The following is a 19,907-nucleotide window of genomic DNA, read 5'->3' on the forward strand; positions in this document are numbered from 1 at the left end:
TCTCTGTGCTCTGCCAATTCTGGTTTCTTGCATATTCCCTATTTAGTTATTGTTGCAAGAGGAGAAATGTCTCTTTACATCATCCAAGTCTCTGCTTTCCGGAGACTGACAAAAATCTAGAATTCTAAAGAACATTCGCAATACGTTGACACAATATTTGTAAACATACAGGGCGGGATTTTACGGTCTCGCTCGAGTGAGACTGAAAATTCCCGCCCAAGGTCAACCGGAGATTTCTGCTGTCGGACCCTCGTGGCGGACGAGGTGGTAGAATTTCAGCCACAAAAGTTTGAAATTGATTGTTAGGGTGGAGGTAGGGCAGGGGACAACAGAAGGAAGAAAAAAGCCAAAAAGCAGACTCATATCTACACTTACACCATTACTATGTCAGATTCATCTGTCAATTTTTGGTTTTTAACTGTGCGGTATCATCACTATGAGAAAGGAATTGTGTTTTAGTGAGTCAATGCTGGAGTGCCAACTTCTGTCAATTTTTTGTACCTTAGCACATTCTGTCACACGAGAGATGCCACATCAATTATTTTTCTGTAGGGAGTTAAAATGCACATGTACCTTCTTCCATCTTTCCTCGTGTACCCTAAATATGAATTATCTGCAACATCTCGCCCATCACCATAAATGGAATACATTAAATTGCTAATTATACTTTCCTTAATGATTAAACGTAGTATTTTTCTTTTCAAAAAAACTAACTTTTCCTTTCTTATACAATATGAAGAATAATTGGCTAATTCCCATCGCTCCAAAAGCCCCCTCATATTAACTTTGGTGCCCAAAAACATCAGAGCATGTTGCATTCAAATTCTCCTCCCCTTCCTGTCGCTCTATCTCCACCTTGCAACTTCCCCAAGCCCGTCACATTGGTAAAGTGGACAAGAGCAGAGGCACAAGCAATTTTGTGAATACTGAATATACACAGGAAGTGAGCGATCAGTAGACTGTGAGGGAATGACCAAATTTAAATGTACAAACCACCAAACAAATAAAATTGCATCTTAAGATTTAGTTCAGATCGCAAGGCCAATTTTTAAAGTATAGGCATTGATCTGCACCAACTCCAGATATCAAAATCTCAGCCCACCAATTTAAGACTGCAGCTGCAACAAGATATTATACTGTTGTGTTGCAAAACTGAAATTAAGTTCAGCATCATAGCAATTGATCGTTGCTGATTGGCAGAGCACAGGTTCAATTTTCCATTCCACTGAAATGTTGAACACGTGAGGCAATGAGAAAATGCCTTAAAATTAAAGGAAGAAGTCTCACAACACCAGGTTAAAGTCCAACAGGTTTATTTGGTAGCAAATACCATAAGCTTTCGGAGCGCTGCTCCTTCGTCAGATGGAGTGGAAATGTGCTCTCAAACAGTGCACAGCGACACAACATCAAGTTACAGAATACTGATTAGAATGCGAATCCCTAAAGCCAACCAGGTCTTAAAGGTACAGACAATGTGGGTGGAGGGAGCATTAAACACAGGTTAAAGACCACAGCTTGCCTCCTGGGCTTGCAGAATCTCACTAGCTGTTCTGTCTGGAGACAGTACACATCTCTTTAACCTGTGTTTAATGCTCCCTCCACCCACATTGTCTGTACCTTTAAGACCTGGCTGGCTTTAGGGATTCGCATTCTAATCAGTATTCTGTAACTTGATGTTGTGTCGCTGTGCACTGTTTGAGAGCGCAGTTCCACTCCATCTGACGAAGGAGCAGCGCTCCGAAAGCTTATGGTATTTGCTACCAAATAAGCCTGTTGGACTTTAACCTGGTGTTGTGAGACTTCTTACTGTGTTCACCCCAGTCCAACGCCGGCATCTCCACATTAAAATTAAAGGTCAGGGGAAGAGCATTACCATGGGGTAGCTACTGGATAGGGGAATGGGAAATGTTAGTGAAATGTATGTAATGCTCCCACATAATATTTCAAGCTTGTTTTACATAACATATGAAAAATAATAAACTTCTGATACTGAGTTTAAGGTTGTTTAAAGCTTCACTAATGCTATAAATAGGTTTGAAGCTTTCCTGAAATTAGATTAAATATTTCTATTCACCAACCTCAGATGATTACCACCTGTTTAACTTCTCCAAAAATAGATGCAAAATAGCTTATTTTTGAAGTAATACCACGTTCCAACAGATGTGACTTCATTCCTGGGGGAAAAGATCAAGAATTTCAATCCCCACCTCTGGATCCAGTTCCTCGAGGGCAGTTTCCAACTGTTTCAATTCTTCCTCGCTAAGTTTGCCAAGGAGCTCATCCTCATCAATATCCTTGTACTTCTCCAGGTCCTTTTTGAATGGCAGCGCCATCTCTTCGGTAACAGTAACTTGTGATCAATTAATCTGCAGGAATCTAACAATCCAATCTGTAACCAGACGTGTAGCTTTCTGCCAAAGAAAATCGCAAAAACAGATTCAAAATCAATACAAAGCTTCTTCCGAATAATCAGGTTCTGGAAAAGGGGGATTCAAGTTTATAAAACAAGTCTAAAGGAAATGTCAATATTTTCCCAAACATATCATAAATTAAAAGAAAATTACCACAATAGGCAGCATTGTAATTGCTTTGCAGATAGCATCGACAATTACACAACCCAAACAATGGAGCCTCACACATCAGCCTTGCCTCTCAGCAGGACGTAGGTCCAAACCCTTTTGAGGCTTAAAATAATCTAGGATGATACTTCACATCAGTACTGTCAAGTTTGCTGTCTTTCAAATGGGAGATTAACAGAGATAGTGCCTGTCCTCAGGTAGGTGCTAAAGATCCCAACTACTCAAAGAAGCAAAATTCTCCCTATGCCCTGGCCAACATCATCCCTCAATTTTTATCACCAAATATTATCTAATCATTTTTCACTGTTGTTTATCTTGTATTGAACAAACTGGTTGCCACATTTCTCAACATTAGAACAGTTTGTTCCATTGGTGTCATCGTCACCTGTCTGACCTGTGCGTCTCTTGCACATTCTATGAAGGCCAACTGTATCCAATCCATAGCACCATTCATACACTTTCTCGTCTGCTTCCTTTTCCTACCTTTTCACAGAACACTATCTTTACAGTGCAGAAAGAGACTATTCGGCCCATCAAGTCTATACTGGTTCACTGAAAAAGCACTCTATCTAATCCCGCTCCCCTGCCTTACCCCCGTAACTGTGCACATTTATTCATTTTCCAATGGCAACCCTTTTGAATACCTACCTCCAACCCTTTCAGGAAGATTGTTCTAGTGAAAAAATTTTTCCTCACATCACTCCTGCTCCTTCTGCTCATTATTTTGAATCTCTGACCTCTAGTTCGTGATGAAATCTTAAGTGGGAACAGTTTCACACTATTTATTCTGCCCATACCCCTCAGGATCTCGAATATCAACTCTATCAAGTCCCTTCTCAACCTCCTCACATAAAATCCATATAGTGCAGAAAGAGGCCAATTGGCCCATCGAGTCCACACTGACTCTCCGAGAGAGCATCTTACCCAGGCCCACCCCCTGCTCCCCATGCCCCATGCATTTACTCTGCTAATCCTCCTAACTTTTACATCTTGGGACACTAAGAGGCAGTTTAGCATGGCCAATCCACCTAACTTGCACATCTTTGGACTTGGGAGGAAACCGGAGCACCTGGAGGAAACCTACGCAGACACAGGCAGAATGTGCAAACTCCACACAGCCACCCAAGGCTGGAATCAACCAGGTTCCCTCGCACTGAGGCAGCAGTGCTAACCATTGTGCCACCCAAGAACCACGCTCTCCTCCAAGAACAGACCAAATCTCTCCCATCTATCTTTCCATTGATCTTTCCTTCCAATAATCATCTCCATCTCCTCTAATAATGCGACCAAAATATTGCATTTTTCTCTGATATTATGCACCAATTTCCTCTTCTTCAGCCATTTCCAGCACTTTCTCATTCCAGTCTCTCTGTAGGTGATGTGTAACATTCACCTACATATCCACATCTCAAATGCATTCAACTTACTAATAGTCTCTGTTTTTGTCCATGTTTTGAAGGCATGTAATAATACAATACCTCAGTATTGTTTTCCTAAGATTCAGGCTCAGTTTCTACAGTTCACACTTAAAAAATTGATTTCACAAACTGTCAGTGAAGCAGTTTGAAGCATCCTTAGATTGTGAAAGACACAATGTAAAGTTATTTGTAATCAGTTAATCATTTCAATAAGTGTGATTTTTAAAGTGAGTGTGTGAACTATAAAGTTCCATTAACATTCTTTCCAATGCATTGCTTTTATTAACAACTTGAATTATTGCAGAACGGGTTGCAGTCAATTTAAGTTAATGTCACAACAGGGCAGTAAACATATTTTCCTATCCAAAGTAGAAAACATCATGTACTATACATAATGGTTGTCAGACAAGAAAATCAAGTTAACGTTCTGACTCCAAAAAAATACCTTTAAAGGTCTGCGTAAGTGCCAATTTAATCTCACACCATTAGTTAGAAATCAAAGCACTGCCAGCACCTGAATAATGCAATACTGAGCAGGACATAGCCTGCAAATAATTAAATCTCTCTACTGCCCAAAGCCAGCATCTCACATGCCATGTGCCACATCATACTCACCTCTCTCTCAGCAACAAAAAAAAGGGCAACAGCAACTTCAAATTTATTTGAAGCATATACATTGATGCCCTGTTGTCTGCATTCTGTGCACTACATATATTATATGTAATATATATGAGTGCAGGACACAATTACGAAGTTTGCAGGTGCACAAAAAGCTCAAAGGCGGCAGTAACAGATTGCAGGAGGATATAGCGTCATTACAATAGATCAAAGTCCTGAATTACTTATGAACATATTAAACTTTTAAGTAAGATGTGTTTAAAAAAAGGGCACTCAAGCAAAAATTGGCTGAGACTGCACAGTAACCATATGTTGGAAAGTTCCAGCATGGATTACACTTAGATCAACTAGTCCAGAAAGAACAGAATGCTGCACCTTTTCAGACAGAGACACTTCAAAGGAGGAGATGCAATGCAAAAACTGAACTGTAATCTTCTGTAGAGTTAATAGAAGCTCATTACCAACACAGCAAAAGCAGAAACCATCTCCTGGGAGTTATATCCCAGATTGTGGACATGATGCGAGTTGCAAGAAAGCAGTTCCGGGCGAAAGACAGGTTTGTGTCCATGAATTTTCACATTCACAAATGCACACAAATAAACAAGGAAAGCAGTTAAAAACCAACCACGATCCTGCCTTTGTGATAGTGTGGTGCTCTTGTTCTATTGTGCTGGATGGTGCTGTGAAGGTCACAGCTGAAGAACATCCACTACATATCTTTGCACTTGCTCTCTCTTGCACTTTCGTTGCTTGAAGCAAGTCGCAAGTCAGCAAAGCCAAATCAAAAATGAAATAGGACAACTTTCCACTCACCTCCTAAACCAAGAATCTCCAAATCAAGTCAGTGCTACGGAATCACCCAATTTAACAGCCACGTTTCACAATCTAGTCCTCACAGTTAATTTTGATTTAATTTATTATTGCCACATGTATTAGTATACAGTGAAAAGTATTGTTTCTTGCATGCTATACAAAGCATTCCACTCAGAGAAGGAAAGGAGAGGGTGCAGAATGTAGTGTTTGTCATAGCTAGGGTGTGGAGAAAGATCAACTTAGCATGAGGTAGGTCCATTCAAAGGTCTGAGGGCAGCAGGAAAGAAGCTCAGAGTCAGAGCCATAGAGTTTACAGCATGGAAACAGGCCCTTCAGCCCAAGTTGTCCATGCCGCCCTTTTTTTTTTAAAACCCCGAAACTAATCCCAATTGCCCACATTTGGCCCATACCCCTCTATACCCATCATAGCCATGTAACTATCTACATGCTATTTAAAAGACAAAATTGTACCCATCTCTACTACCACCTCTGGCAGCTTGTTCCACACACTGACCACCCTCTGTGAAAAAATTGCCCGTCTGGACACTTTTGTATCTCTCCCCTCTCAGCTTAAACCTATGCCCTCGCGTTTTAGACTCCCCTACCTTTGGGAAAAGATATTGACTATCTAGCTGATCTATGCCCCTCATTATTTAAAGACCTCTATAAGGTCACCCCTCAGCCTCCTACGCTCCAGAGAAAAATGTCCCAGTCTATCCAGCCTCACCTTATAACTCAATCCATCAAGTCCCAGTACCATCCTAGTAAATCTTTTCTGCACTCTTTCTAGTTTAATAATATACTTTCTATAATAGGGTGACCAGAATTCACACAGTATTCCAAGTGTGGCCTTACCAAAGTCTTGTACAACTTCAACAAGACGTCCCAACTCCCGTATTCAATGTTCTGACCGATGAAACCAAGCATGCCAAATGCCTTCTTCACCACTCTGTCCACCTGTGACTCCACTTTCAAGGAGCTATGAACATGTACCCCCAGATCTCTTTGTTCTGTAACTCTCCCCAACGCCCTACTATTAACTAAGTCCTGCCCTGGTTCAACCTACCAAAATGCATCACCTCGCATTTGTCTAAATTAAACTCCATCTGCCATTCGTCAGCCCACTGGCCCAATTGATCAAGATCCCGTTGCAATTGGAGATAACTTTCTTCACTGTCCACTATGCCACCAATCTTAGTGTCATCTGCAAACTTACTAACCATGCCTCCTATATTCTCATCCAAACCATTAATATAAATGACAAACAACAGTGGACCCAGCACTGATCCCTGAGGCAGACCGCTGTTCACAGGCCTCCAGTTTGAAAAACAACCCTCTACAACCACCCTCTGGCTTCGATCAAGAAGCCAATTTTGTACCCATTTAGATACCTCACCCTGGATCCTGTAAGATTTAACCTAATGCAACAACCTACCATGCGGTACCTTGTCAAAGGCCTTGCTAAAGTCCATGTAGACAACATCAACTGCACTGCCCTCATCTATCTTCTTGGTTACCCCTTCAAAAAACTCAATCAAATTTGAGACACATGATTTTTCACACAAAGCCATGCTGACTGTCCCTAATCAGTCCTTGCGTCTCTAAATGCCTGTATATCCTGCCTCTCAAAATACCTTCCAACTATTTACCCACTACAGATGTGAGGCTCACTGGCCTGTAGTTCCCAGGCTTTTCCCTGCAGCCCTTTTTAAACGAAGGCACAACATTTGCCACTTTCCAATCTTCAGGCACCTCACCCGTGACTATCGATGATTCAAATATCTCGGCTCGGGGACATGTAATTTCCTCCCTAGCCAAGGCTGTTCTTGAGTCAGTTGGTACATGTCCTCAGACTTTTGTATCTTTTTCCTGACGGAAGCAGATGGAAGAGGGTATGTCCGGGGTGAGTGGGGTCCTTAATTATGCAGGCTGCTTTTCCAAGGCAGCGGGAAATGTAGGCATTGTCAACGGATGAGGGGCTGGGTTGCGTGATGGACTGGGCTTCATTCATGACCCTTTGTAGTTTCTGAAACCAAAAGAGAAAATGCTGGAAAATTTCAGGAGGTCTGGCAGCATCTGTAAGGAGAGAAAAGAGCTGACGTTTCGAGTTCACGTGACCATTTGTCAAAGCTAAAAGGCATAGAAAGTGGGAAATATTTATACTGCAGGGTGAGGGAATGAAAGATGAGTCATGGCCACAAAAAACAAGGGGAAAGGCTGCTAATGGCAGTCCATAGAGAGACTGAAAGGTGTGAATGGCCAAACCGCAGAGAAACTGAAATCAGAGGGTAAGCTGGGACAAATGAAATTGTGAGGGAAGAGGGGTAGTTTCTTGCGGTCTTGGGCAGAGCAGAGCCATACCAAGCTGTGATACAACCAGAAAGAATGCTTTCTATGGTGCATCTGTAAAAGTTGGAGAGAGTTATAGCGGACATGCCAAATTTCCTTAGTCTTCTGAGAAAGTAAAGGCATTGGTGGGCTTTTTTAATATAGTGTCAGCATAGGGGGGACCAGGACAGGTTGGTGGTGATCTGGACGCTTAAAAACTTGATTCTAAAGAATCAAGGATTTGAAACTAAGGATTCATATACCATTAACTTTTATTTTTGGAGTAATCTCTCATTTCTAATCTGTCTGCGTTGTGTTTTTCTTACTTTCTTCTCGTGCTTCACTAACTCTTTAGCTCAAGAAAGCCTGGTTAAATTGACTTCTTTCAGAAAATAAATACGATGGGGAAACGGCATCCACCAGGGAAGGGATCCTTTTAAAATTAATCTTGTTGTGCCCAGAGGAAGTTGAATAAAGCAAAATCAGTTCATCTGTCCTCATCCGAACATATCAACTTAGGGTCCTTGCCTGAGGATTGGTCATAAGAGTAGACAGACTGATGGAATGAGCAGAAATCGTGCAGATGCACAGTAAGTGTGAAGCGACATATTTTGGTCGGAAGAATAAGAGGCACATAAACAAAATGGTACCATCTTACAGAGCTGCAAGAACAGAGACATCCTTGGCTTAACATGCACAAACTATTGAAGGACAAGCTGAACTAATTAATATTTTAGATTCTTGGAGTTACGAACAGCGGCAAAAATTACAAAAAGAACATAGTTCTCAACCAGGATACATCACTGGTTAGGCCCCAGGTAAAGCATAATGTCCAGTTACATAAAGAGACCAGCAAATTTGGGGGGTAGGAGGGGGTGAGGTGCTGCTCTCCTTAAAGCAGAGAAGGTTAAAGGTGGTAGGGGGTGTTCAAAATCAGAGGGATTTGAGAGAATGCATAAAGAGAAACTTTTCAGTGGTGGAAGGGTTGGCAAGCAGAAGGCTCAGATTCAAGTTAAATAGTAGAAAAACACAAAGCAACGTGAAAATTTATTTTAGAGTTATGATTGCATTGCCCAAAAGTGTAAAAAGATAAATACTTGGAGAAAATCATGCAGGGTTATTGGGAAAAAAACCAAAAGAATGGGTCTAATTGGATAGCTGTTTCAAAACGCCAGCATAGGCACCATGGAACAAAAGAATTCCTGTGGCATATGATTCTATGCTTTAACATTGATGCTTTAAAACCTTTAAAATTGGAAGTCAGAAGAGACGATACATTATTTCACTTTGGATGTGCACCAAACCAAGCCCCCCCCCCCCTTCTGAATCTATGTTGCTGAGAGTCTTACCGATCTCCAGCACGTTTTGGAAATTGAGGATTTTCATTCATCTACTTGTTTTTTTGTTCTTTGCTCAAAACTTCAGTCCGAAGTTACATTTAGAAAATAATTTAAATATACACAAAATACTGCATATACAGCAATAAATAGACAAAGATACTCATGCTTTATATAAATGTGATAAAAATTAATTTATGTTACTTTGCTCACCAATGCCAGAACGTCATTCACAATACATTATATGAAGTTACATAAAACAACTTGACTGATGAGTTCATGTTGAAGAGCAGCAAGAACTCCTGGGAATGTGGTGGATAGCATGGTATCGTGCTGACTTGGGAGAGAGACTACAATGGACTAAACAACTATTTGAATTCATCTGTAGAATCGAAGCCTGCTATTCATTCCTTGGTGTACTGGCTCTTCGAAACAGCTATCCAATTAGCAATGAAGCAATTAGATCTGTTTTCTTGCTCTCCGACCTGCAAACTTTTCTCCTTCAAGTATTTATCTGACAATTAATCTACATGAGCCACGCCAGACATTGGATTTAGCTCAGTAGCCAACCAACATAGGCTCACTAGCAGCACGTTTATATTGATTTACTATAAGCATCATTACATAGAATCCCTACAGTGCAGAAAGAAGCCATTTGGCCCATCGACCCTGCACCGACAACAATCCCACCCAACCCCATGTATTTACCCCACTAATCTCCCCACAATTTAGCATGGCCAATCCACCTAACCCGCACATTTTTGGAGTGTGGGAGGAAACCGCAGCATCCGGAGGAAACCCACACAGACACGGGGAGAACATGCAAATTCCACACAGACAGTAAACCGAGGTTGGAATTGAGCCCGGGTCCCTGGAGCTGTGAGGCAGCTGTGCTAACCACTGTGCCACCATGCCACCCTAAGTAAATGCTTCTCAACATTTAGTCCAGATGCAAAACAATTCTGATTCTTTTTCCTGAGCAAATAGAGAGTATCCAAAGTGATTGTAATTGGAAGAACTTCATTACTTCCCTTAAACTCATGGAACTACACAAGTTACACAATTGAAACTAGATTCACACAGTCCATAGGCACTAAATATCCCATCACTTCATATAAAGCTTAAATTATTTGAAAACCAGCAAATACTGGAGGTCAATGAGTTGCAAGTGGCGTATCCTTACATTACTTTCCATTACCAACCAGCAGCACAATGGCAGGATTTAGCTTTAAAGGTTAATGATCAAGTTAAATATTGTACAAGGTTACAGTAGGGCATGTTTACCACATAAAAGCTTGAGGCGTCGTAAGTAGATAAAGTAAAGAACCCAAGCCCTAAACCATGAAGCATGGAAGGTCAAGCAGCAAGTGGTATATGCAGAATAAATACATTTAAACGCTAACATCCCCTAAAACAGCGATTGGCACAGTATTTTGGGAAAGAACAGGAAAGGGGGAACTCATGATACAGGTCAATTGTATTAACAGCTACACAATACAATGTTTAATAGTATGCATAGTACATACTGGTCAATGTACTGATTAGAGGCATCCAGATGATTTTTGGATCAGATTTGGGCACAAAGCAATCTTTCCCCTCGTTCTCACCTTAAGCAAGTCAAGTCCTTCCAATTGCATATCTACATAGCTGCAGTCCTTCAAATTTTCAAGGGGTGAAGGAAGGGGGTGCTCTTTTGTCTACTGGCAGACTTGCATCATATGCTATGTTTGCAGAACTTGCATTTTTTGGTGTGTGCATGCATGGGGTGGGGGGGGGGGGGGGGGGTGGTGGTGGGAGGGGGAGAGAAGAGAGAAATAGAGAGAGAGTCTCGATTTCTGTGCCTCAGGATTTAATCTTGTATAACAGGAGTTTGCATTTCTGGATAATCACACAGTTCACTCCTGTTTTGACATCCATTTTGACACGAGGCTTCAAAATGTTCGGTGTTCCTGATTTAAGGCATGCATCCATTTAGTTGCCGTAAATGCGTCAGCTTTCTAAGTATGAGACCGCAAATTAGATTTCTCCATACAGTTTGACTTGATGCCAGTAAGCAAAAATAAACAATTACATACCAGCTATAAAACGGATGTTGTGAGGAATAACAAACTCAATAAATAATGTGAACTAAAACCATTATCTTTCGCAACTTTAAAAAAAACGTCAAGGATCAGAAAATTGGCAATGGTGGATTGAATGCAACTTTTATACTCAGCAGACTTAAGCAGTTTGATAGCAGAAAGCTCAGATTTCAGTTTTGGAAATGTTCCGTTGAACAGATGTTACAGCTAAAGAAGGCACAGAAACAAAACAAAAAAAAATTGGAATTGCATGCACCAGGTTCCAAATGGGAGTTTGTTCCCAGCCAGAAACATTATCTAACAGTCCCACCCAAAATTTGTTTACACAGAAGAAAATTTGACGGCCTGAAGTTAAATAACGGTCTTTCACTTATCAGAAGTGTAATTTCCATAGCTACTTAAAAGAATCAACTGATCAAATCACTGCCCTTCCCAAAAGATTGTTTTCAGTGATCAACAATTTTGTGATGTTATTATTCAGATCACGTTAATAGGATACGTACAACAGAAGCTGCAAGTGCTAGATTCCACATGTTTGCAATATGGTTTCAGTCTCCGTACTGGCAGAAAGTCATTGCATTTGCAGTTCAGAGTTTTCAACTAACTGCTCTGGCCATGGTGAGAAACAAAAATTGTAATGAAGTAAACTGAGCCATGGGACACAAGTTACAGTCATCACACTAATAAATTGTCTAGTTATGGTCAGCACCACAAAATATATCAATGGTTTTGCGTACGTACTCAATTACAAATGTTAAGTTCATTTTAAAAGTTAACTGCACTGATTACATATTGTAGATGTTTGATAAACTATTCTCACAATGCACTCCAGTCTTACCTATGAACAAGAGGTGCGTTTTGCATTATAGTTTGAAGCACTAATGAACAAAAAAACTTCAGAAACTATCAATATTGAATCTGAGGTTGCAACGGTGCCATGATCAAATTCAAAACGGTTTGGAATTTGGATTCATGTTATTGAAGAAATTCCTTTGCAATGGCAATATAGCACTGAAGATAAATGTTGCCCTTCAAGAAAACTTGGATGGGGTGGGCAGGCGCAATTACACTAAATTCTGTTTTTAAATTATTAGACTTGGATATGAAAACTTAGTATTAATGGCAATTTATTTTACTGGATTACTGTCTAATACTACGAGTAGTAATATTTCTGTATTTTGCACATATATAGAGCATTCCATGTTATTTTAACATTTAACCCAACAATGTAATTTTTTCCATTAGGACGCCCATATGTGGAATTTATAGAAACTGAGAATCTGAATCCTGTAGGACTAAATAACAAGCAAGCAGCATTGGCAGCAAGCAAATTAAGTCACTCCACATGTATAGATTTTAGTGTGCAAGTTCGGTCTCTCTTCTGCACTTTTGAAGCCAGTTTTATTTTCAGCTTTGCAATCTACTTTGATTAGTTATAAAAATTAAGCTTATTGCTCAAATCAGTTCACCTTTTCTTTCATTGGCTAAACTAGTGTAATATTGTATATTTTTCCTAATTTCTACTGTAGAATCAGATTCCCATCTTGGGTTACACCTATGAAGATAGTGTAGATGATCATTAGCTGACTGTATTCTGAAATGAGTCACACTCAGTGCCCACCTTAATGCAAGCACCGTTGCACACAATTCACCAGTCTAAAAGTATTCATACATGGATCAGGCCACGCAATTTTTATCTAAAAGTGATGAATAATGGCAGGTTAAAGTTAAAAAGTGAAAATTACAGTCTCTTCTAAATTGCATACCATGCATTTACTAGGCAAAGTTCAAGCAATGATGCTGAACAAACTTCCATTTTTCAAGAACATTTATTGCAGCAAATCTGTTCATCTAAATCTGAACTAAAAACTCCAAGCTGAAGAGAAGGTGGATAAACATGCCAGATTTTGTAGTCAGGGAAACTTTCAACTCCTTCTATAAATTAATTCTGAGTATATATAGGTGTCAGCTGTGGCTCAGTTGGTAGCACTCGCACCTCAGTTCAAGGTTGTGGCTTCAAGTCCCACTCAGAGATTGGAGTACATTGCAGTACTGAAGGAGTTCTGCACTTTTGGAAGTGCTATCTTTTGGATGAGACGTCTTCTTTCCAAGGTGGATGCAAAAGATCCCATGGCATTGTTTTGAAGACAAGAAAGGAAGTTATTCCTGGAGTCCTGGCCAATACTTAGCCCACAATCAGCATCACGAGCAAATTACCTGGTCAGTATCACATTACTGTTTTTGGGAGGGAGTACACAAATAGACTGCTACTTTTTTCTAAATTGCATCAATAACTACACTGTCTATAAAATGTTGTGGTATGAAATGCTGAGGTTGTGAAAATCACTATACAGATGCAAGCTTTTTTCCCCCTTTATTCTGCAGCTTCAAATAATTTCACTTGATCTCAATCAACATGTAATTAAATGACCAAAAACATGCCAGAGTATGAAAGGGCGATCCTTACAAGTGTTCACATAAACATTTGAAAAGCTTTCGTCCAAAAGTTCCTTCTCCTTTTGAAAATATTAACTATTAAATACAACAAGCAGCATAGAATAGGCATTGGTTTGAAACCAAAGAGTACAGAAACAGATTAGCTACACCTCTGCTCTGTTTTGGTCTCTAAGCAAACTGAGCTCTGCTATCAAGTATTCGAGTGAACTCTATACCTGCACCTAAAATGATGATTAACGTTGAACATTAAAGAACAATTGTCCCACCGACTTCAACATTTGCAGCAACATTTTAAAAGTTTCTGCAGTCTACTGGGCTGTCTGAGCACTTAAAATCTGAGTTCACCCCACCTGGATTACAATACATATTCAAATTACAGCGTATAGATTGGATCAACCTAAAGCTGAAACCAGTTCCTGTCAATAACCTGCATGGTATAACTGCATTTTCCATTCATAACAGGTAGCATTTGGAGCTGCATTTATTGTAAAATGCATCAAGTATCCTACTTTTGCAAAACAAAAGTCAAATTCTTCAAATGACACTGCATCTTAAATATTTCAACATTAACTGAAAGCAACATATATTTGCTTGGAGCTTTCTTAATTTTACATAAATCTTTTGCTTTCACTGTGTTCAAAAAAACTTGTTAAAGTACTTAAAATTTAGTAGGACGTCTATCTGCCGAGTCCTTGCCAGCTTGTAAACTATTAGAACTCTGGACCTCACTACACACATCCACGATTCCATCTGAAATGAGGCACACTGCAAGTAATGGTATACGCACTGCCGCATTTAGTAACAAAAACAGCTTTTAGAAATGTGAGAAAACAACCAGTACAAAATTTAGAAGTGTGATTTGATGGTTTATTCACAGAGGGCTATCCTTTTTTGGGTTCAGTGCACACAGCTGCAGCCACACCCGCAACTGATTACCACATATGATCAGATGCCAAATAAAAGCAAAACAATCTTGATTCCAAGTCTTCTTAGAACATACAATCAGACAATGGATACTTGGATTAATTACAGATGGAGATACAGCATTTTCTGCAGCTTCAACATAGCCCTAGCGCTTTACCTTCCCCTCCTCCAACTCATAACATCCAATGCATGATGTTCCTTTCCTCTGCACAGCAGAGACCTGACACAGGACTTTGGTCTGCATGAATCAGTATCACACGAGGCAGTGAATTTATATACCCTGACAGAAGAGGCTAACATTCTTTTTTTTAAAAAAACAAAAGCTTCTTTGTAAAGAAGTGAAGGACAGACTCTTTCACAGGACCCACTGATTTCAAGATGGGAAAATCATAGATACAGTTACATCATACAGTATGGGAGCTAAGCAAGTTAGCAGTTGCACACATCTAGACACTAGTATGTGAACATACAAAAATGGCTGTGGAGCCCATTTTGATTAGCCAATTTTTGAATACTGCTCGGCCCACATTACTCGACTAAATTAACACAAGTAAGACAAAAGCCAACATTCAGTCCAGTGTAGAATTGAAATTCTGCATGCTTGTGCTCAACATCTCTTCTCTTCATTATGAGTTGCGTGGGCATTTTAACTGAAATGCAGGGTCAATACTCCATTTTAGCATCCCAATTTTAAATTATTTCATTATTGGCAGCCATGCCTTCCGTTGCCTAGGCTCTAAGGCTTGAAATACTTACCCTACATCTCTCAAGGTTACACTCCACCATTTAAGATGTTTAAACCTACCTCCAAGCCACATGAGGTGGTAAAAGGTAAGACAACCAAAAGCTTGCTCAGTGTCATTTGTTTAACAATGCGCCTGGAATATTTCATTACTTCAAAAGGTGTTACATAAATGCAAGTTGTTCTTGCTTAGTGAAGAATAGGTTGGCTTTTCTCAGACAAAACAAAACATTAAATATTCTTGACACTAAAGCAGAGTTCTTTGGGAGCCACAATTGACTCCTGCTTGGTTTGATTTCAATGCACTTTATAACACAAAACCTATTCATGCAATAATCAAAGTCATTTGAAATATAGTGTTATTCTAATGCAAGACCACAATCCCCTACTTGATCAGGAAACAAGGGATCAAATTGCACCAATCACATATATAGCATTTGCTGCCACTTGAATTTCTCCAGTATTTGCCAAAATGGCCATTAGTTGACACCAACATTTCACAATTGTCAGCTGTGGCTCAGTTGGTATCATTCCCACCTGTGTCAGATGGATGTAGGTTCAAGTCTCACTCCAGGACTTCAGCATAACAATCTAAGACTGACACTCCAATGCAGTACTGAGGGAGTGCTGCATTGTTAAAGCTGTCATCTTTCAGATGAGATGTTAAACCAAGGCCCCGTCTATCTTCTCAGGTGGGCACAAAAGATTCCGTGGCACTATTTCGAAGAAGAGCAAGGGCATTATCTCCAGTGTCCTTGCCGATATTTATCTCTCAATCATCACCACAAAAATAGATTTGGTCATTATCACATTATTGTTTGTAGGTTCAAGTCCCAGTCCAGGGACTTGAGCACAGTATCACATTGGGGCTGACACCCCAATGTGATACTGAGGGAGTGCTGTACTGTCAGAGGTACTGTATTTAAGATTACATTAAATTGAAGCCCCACGTGGTCTCAACTGGATGTAACAGGTCAATTTCGAAGAAAAGCTGAGAGTTAACCCTGCTAATATCTACTCCTCAATCAGCATCAACTAAAATACACACCACATTATTGCCTTGGAGCTTGCTGTGCATAAATTGTTTGCCACATTTCAATAATAACTACAATTCAACAAGTCCATCATTGGGTGGAAAACACCTCGGGATGTCATGAAAGACACTATGTATAAACTTCTCTAAGAATCAACTCCTGGCACTCGTCTATTAGGATCATATCAGATCAGTTGCAATCTCATTGAATGACGGAGCAGACTCAACAGGCCAAATGGCCTACTTCTGCCCCTACATCTTATGGCCAAATTATTTTAGACAGTTAAGAGTGATTTTAGCAATTCAGGTTATTCCAATTGCCTAACACATTCTGAAATATGCCCAAACCATTCCCAGATCAGAGCTCATGTTACAACATCTCTCTCTCAAACTCCCCCTCTAACAAATCTTTTAGCTGTCCCTTTAGAAATTTCCTAATACTTTGCATTATTAGTCAATATCACAACACATTCCCAATAGTTCCAATTTGCTCCATTCAATGGTTATTAACGTAAACAGATATCGGGGAAAAATGTTTCACAGTTGTAATATGCCATGCGAATGTCTTGCGTCTCGAGTTTTACTACAAGACAGCAGGATTTAACCAGGTGCTGCACAGATGCAAGGTTCTAAATATGGTTCACTATCCGTGGGTGAACTGAAGCAAATTTCCATCCATGCCACAGCTAACCACCATGAAAACATGTCTATATGAACGTATTTGCTCACTGCTCAAGAATAATGCAGAGAAAGAAAGCACCATTTAAGGGATGGAAATAAAAATTAAGGATATGATAATACAATGGAAACCAGGCTGAGATAAACACGAAATAATGCATCAGTAACTTGTCGCGTCCCTATAAAGAAAAAAGAAATATTTCAACTGTGAAATGATCTGGCACTTCTGTAATCTTAAATTAAAAATGACTCCAAAATAACTAGAAAGCGTCCTCCCGAGAGATTATTCACAAGATGTGAATAAGTGACTGAAATTTAACATATTTGTTAAATTTATTTAGGGGCAGGGGTGACCTGTATACAAAAAACGGGTGGAACTTGAATCACACGGGGACCAATATCCTGGCCGGTAGGTTGGCTAAGGTTACTGGGGAGAATTTAAACTAGATAGGTTGGGGGGAGGGGAGCTAGAAGAGTTGACTAGGATCAAGGAACTAATTGATGGGGTGGAGGATGCAGGGGTAAGGGGAATTACAAAATTAATGGTAGAGGAGAGGGTGCAAGTGAATGAAGGCGGTAATTTAGATAAGGGAGTAGAGGGAGAGGGTGTTCGCGACTCATCAAAGCGGGTCCAGATAAAAGCTGGAATAAGGACACTTTGCCTGAATGCACGAAGCATTCGGAACAAGGTAAATGAGTTGATGGTGCAAATCAGCACGAGTGGGTACGATCTAGTGGCCATTACAGAAACGTGGCTGAAAGGTGACCAGGACTGGGAGATGAATATCCAGGGGTATCAGGCGTTTAGGAAGAATAGACAGGAAGGAAAAGGTGGTGGGGTCGCGCTATTAATAAGAGATAATATCAGGGTAGTACTGAGGGATGACATAGGCTCTGAGGAACAAAACGTGGAATCATTATGGGTAGAGATGAGGAATAGTAGAGGGAGAAAGACACTAGTAGGTGTGGTATATAGGCCCCCAAATAATAATGTTGAGGTAGGGAGGGCTATAAACAAGCAGATAAGGGATGCGTGTAAAAACGGAACGGCAATAATCATGGGGGACTTCAACATGCACATTGACTGGCAGACTCAAGTCGGTAAGGGTGGAATGGAGGAAGAGTTCTTAGAATGCTGTCGGGATAGTTTCCTTGAACAGCATGTTACGGAACCGACGAGGGAACGAGCTATTTTGGATCTGGTATTGTGTAACGAGGTAGGTAGAATTAAGGATCTTATTGTGAAGGACCCTCTTGGGTCTAGTGACCACAATATGGTCGAATTTCTGATTCAGATGGAAGAGGAGAAAGTTTGGTCCCAAACCAGTGTCCTCTGTTTGAACAGAGGGAAATATGATAGAATGAGGGATGAATTGGCTAAGGTAGACTGGGAGAGCAGGCTGGCAGGTAGGATAGCTGAGGAACAGTGGAGGATTTTTAAGGAGATCCTTTTCAGTTCTCAGCAAAAATATATTCCAGCAAAAAACAAGGATTGTAAGAAAAGGGAGAACCAGCCGTGGATAACGAAGGAAATAAAGGAGAGTATTAAAATAAAAACAGCTGCGTACAGAGTGGCCAAAAATAGTGGAGAAACAAGTGATTGGGAAAAATTTAAGAAACAACAAAGAGAGACTAAGAAAGCGATAAAGAAAGGAAGGATAGACTATGAAGCTAGGCTAGCAATTAATATAAAAAATGATAGTAAAAGTTTTTATAAATATATAAAAAGGAATAGAGTGGCTAGAGTGAATGTTGGACCCTTGGAGGACGAGAGGGGGGAGTTAATAGTGGGAAATGAGGATATGGCTGAGTCTTTAAATAAGTTTTTTGTGTCGGTCTTCACGGTGGAGGACACAAATAGTTTGCCAAATATTAACGATAGAGGGTTGGCAGCAGGAGAAATACTTAATACAATTAATGTTACCAGAGAGGCAGTGCTGGGTAGACTAATGGGACTGAAGGTGGATAAGTCCCCGGGTCCGGATGGAATGCATCCCAGGGTATTGAAAGAAATGTCAGAGGTAATAGTGGATGCGTTAGTGATTATTTATCAAAACTCGTTGCATTCTGGGGTAGTGCCGGTTGATTGGAAAACGGCTAATGTTACGCCGCTGTTTAAAAAAGGAAGGAGACAAAAGGCGGGTAACTATAGGCCGGTCAGCTTAACGTCTGTAGTAGGGAAAATGCTGGAATCCATTATTAAAGAGGAGATAGCAGGGCATCTGGATAGAAATGGTTCGATCAATCAGACGCAGCATGGATTCATGAGGGGAAAGTCGTGCTTGACGAACATGTTGGATTTTTATGAAGATGTGACTAGGGCGGTTGATGGAGGAGAACCGGTGGATGCGGTGTTTTTGGATTTCCAAAAGGCGTTTGATAAGGTGCCCTATAAAAGGCTACTGAAGAAGATTAGGGCACACGGAGTTGGGGGTAGTGTGTTAAAGTGGATTGGGGACTGGCTATCCGACAGGAAGCAAAGAGTCGGAATAAATGGGTGTTTTTCCGGTTGGAGGAAGGTAACTAGTGGCGTGCCGCAGGGATCGGTACTCGGGCCGCAACTATTTACCATTTATATAGATGATCTGGAGGAGGGGACGGAGTGTAGGGTAACGAAGTTTGCAGACGACACAAAGATAAGTGGAAAAGTGAATCGTGTGGAGGACGGAGAAGATCTGCAGAGAGATTTGGACAGGCTGAGTGAGTGGGCGAGGATATGGCAAATGGAGTATAACGTTGAGAAATGCGAGGTTATACACTTTGGAGGAAATAATAACAAATGGGATTACTATCTCAATGGAAACAAATTAAAACATGCTACCGTGCAAAGGGACCTGGGGGTCCTTGTGCATGAGACGCAAAAGCCCAGTCTGCAGGTACAACAGGTGATCAAGAAGGC

The 19,907-nt window shown here is 40.5% G+C and overlaps 1 protein-coding gene across 3 annotated transcripts in view; it reads right to left on the reverse strand.

The window, feature by feature from the left end:
* Window positions 1-19,907, reverse strand: part of tmod2 (tropomodulin 2) — a 72,135-nt gene that overhangs the window by 38,659 nt on the left and 13,569 nt on the right. For all 3 annotated transcript variants that reach the window (XM_078241365.1, XM_078241363.1, XM_078241364.1), the window contains exon 2: window positions 2,208-2,411. In XM_078241365.1, coding sequence (XP_078097491.1) covers window positions 2,208-2,333 — 126 coding nt within the window. In that variant the 5' untranslated portion in view covers window positions 2,334-2,411. The remainder of the gene's footprint in view (window positions 1-2,207; window positions 2,412-19,907) is intronic.

This window comes from Mustelus asterias, chromosome 24 (genome assembly GCF_964213995.1).
Source record: "Mustelus asterias chromosome 24, sMusAst1.hap1.1, whole genome shotgun sequence".
NCBI lineage: Eukaryota > Metazoa > Chordata > Chondrichthyes > Carcharhiniformes > Triakidae > Mustelus > Mustelus asterias.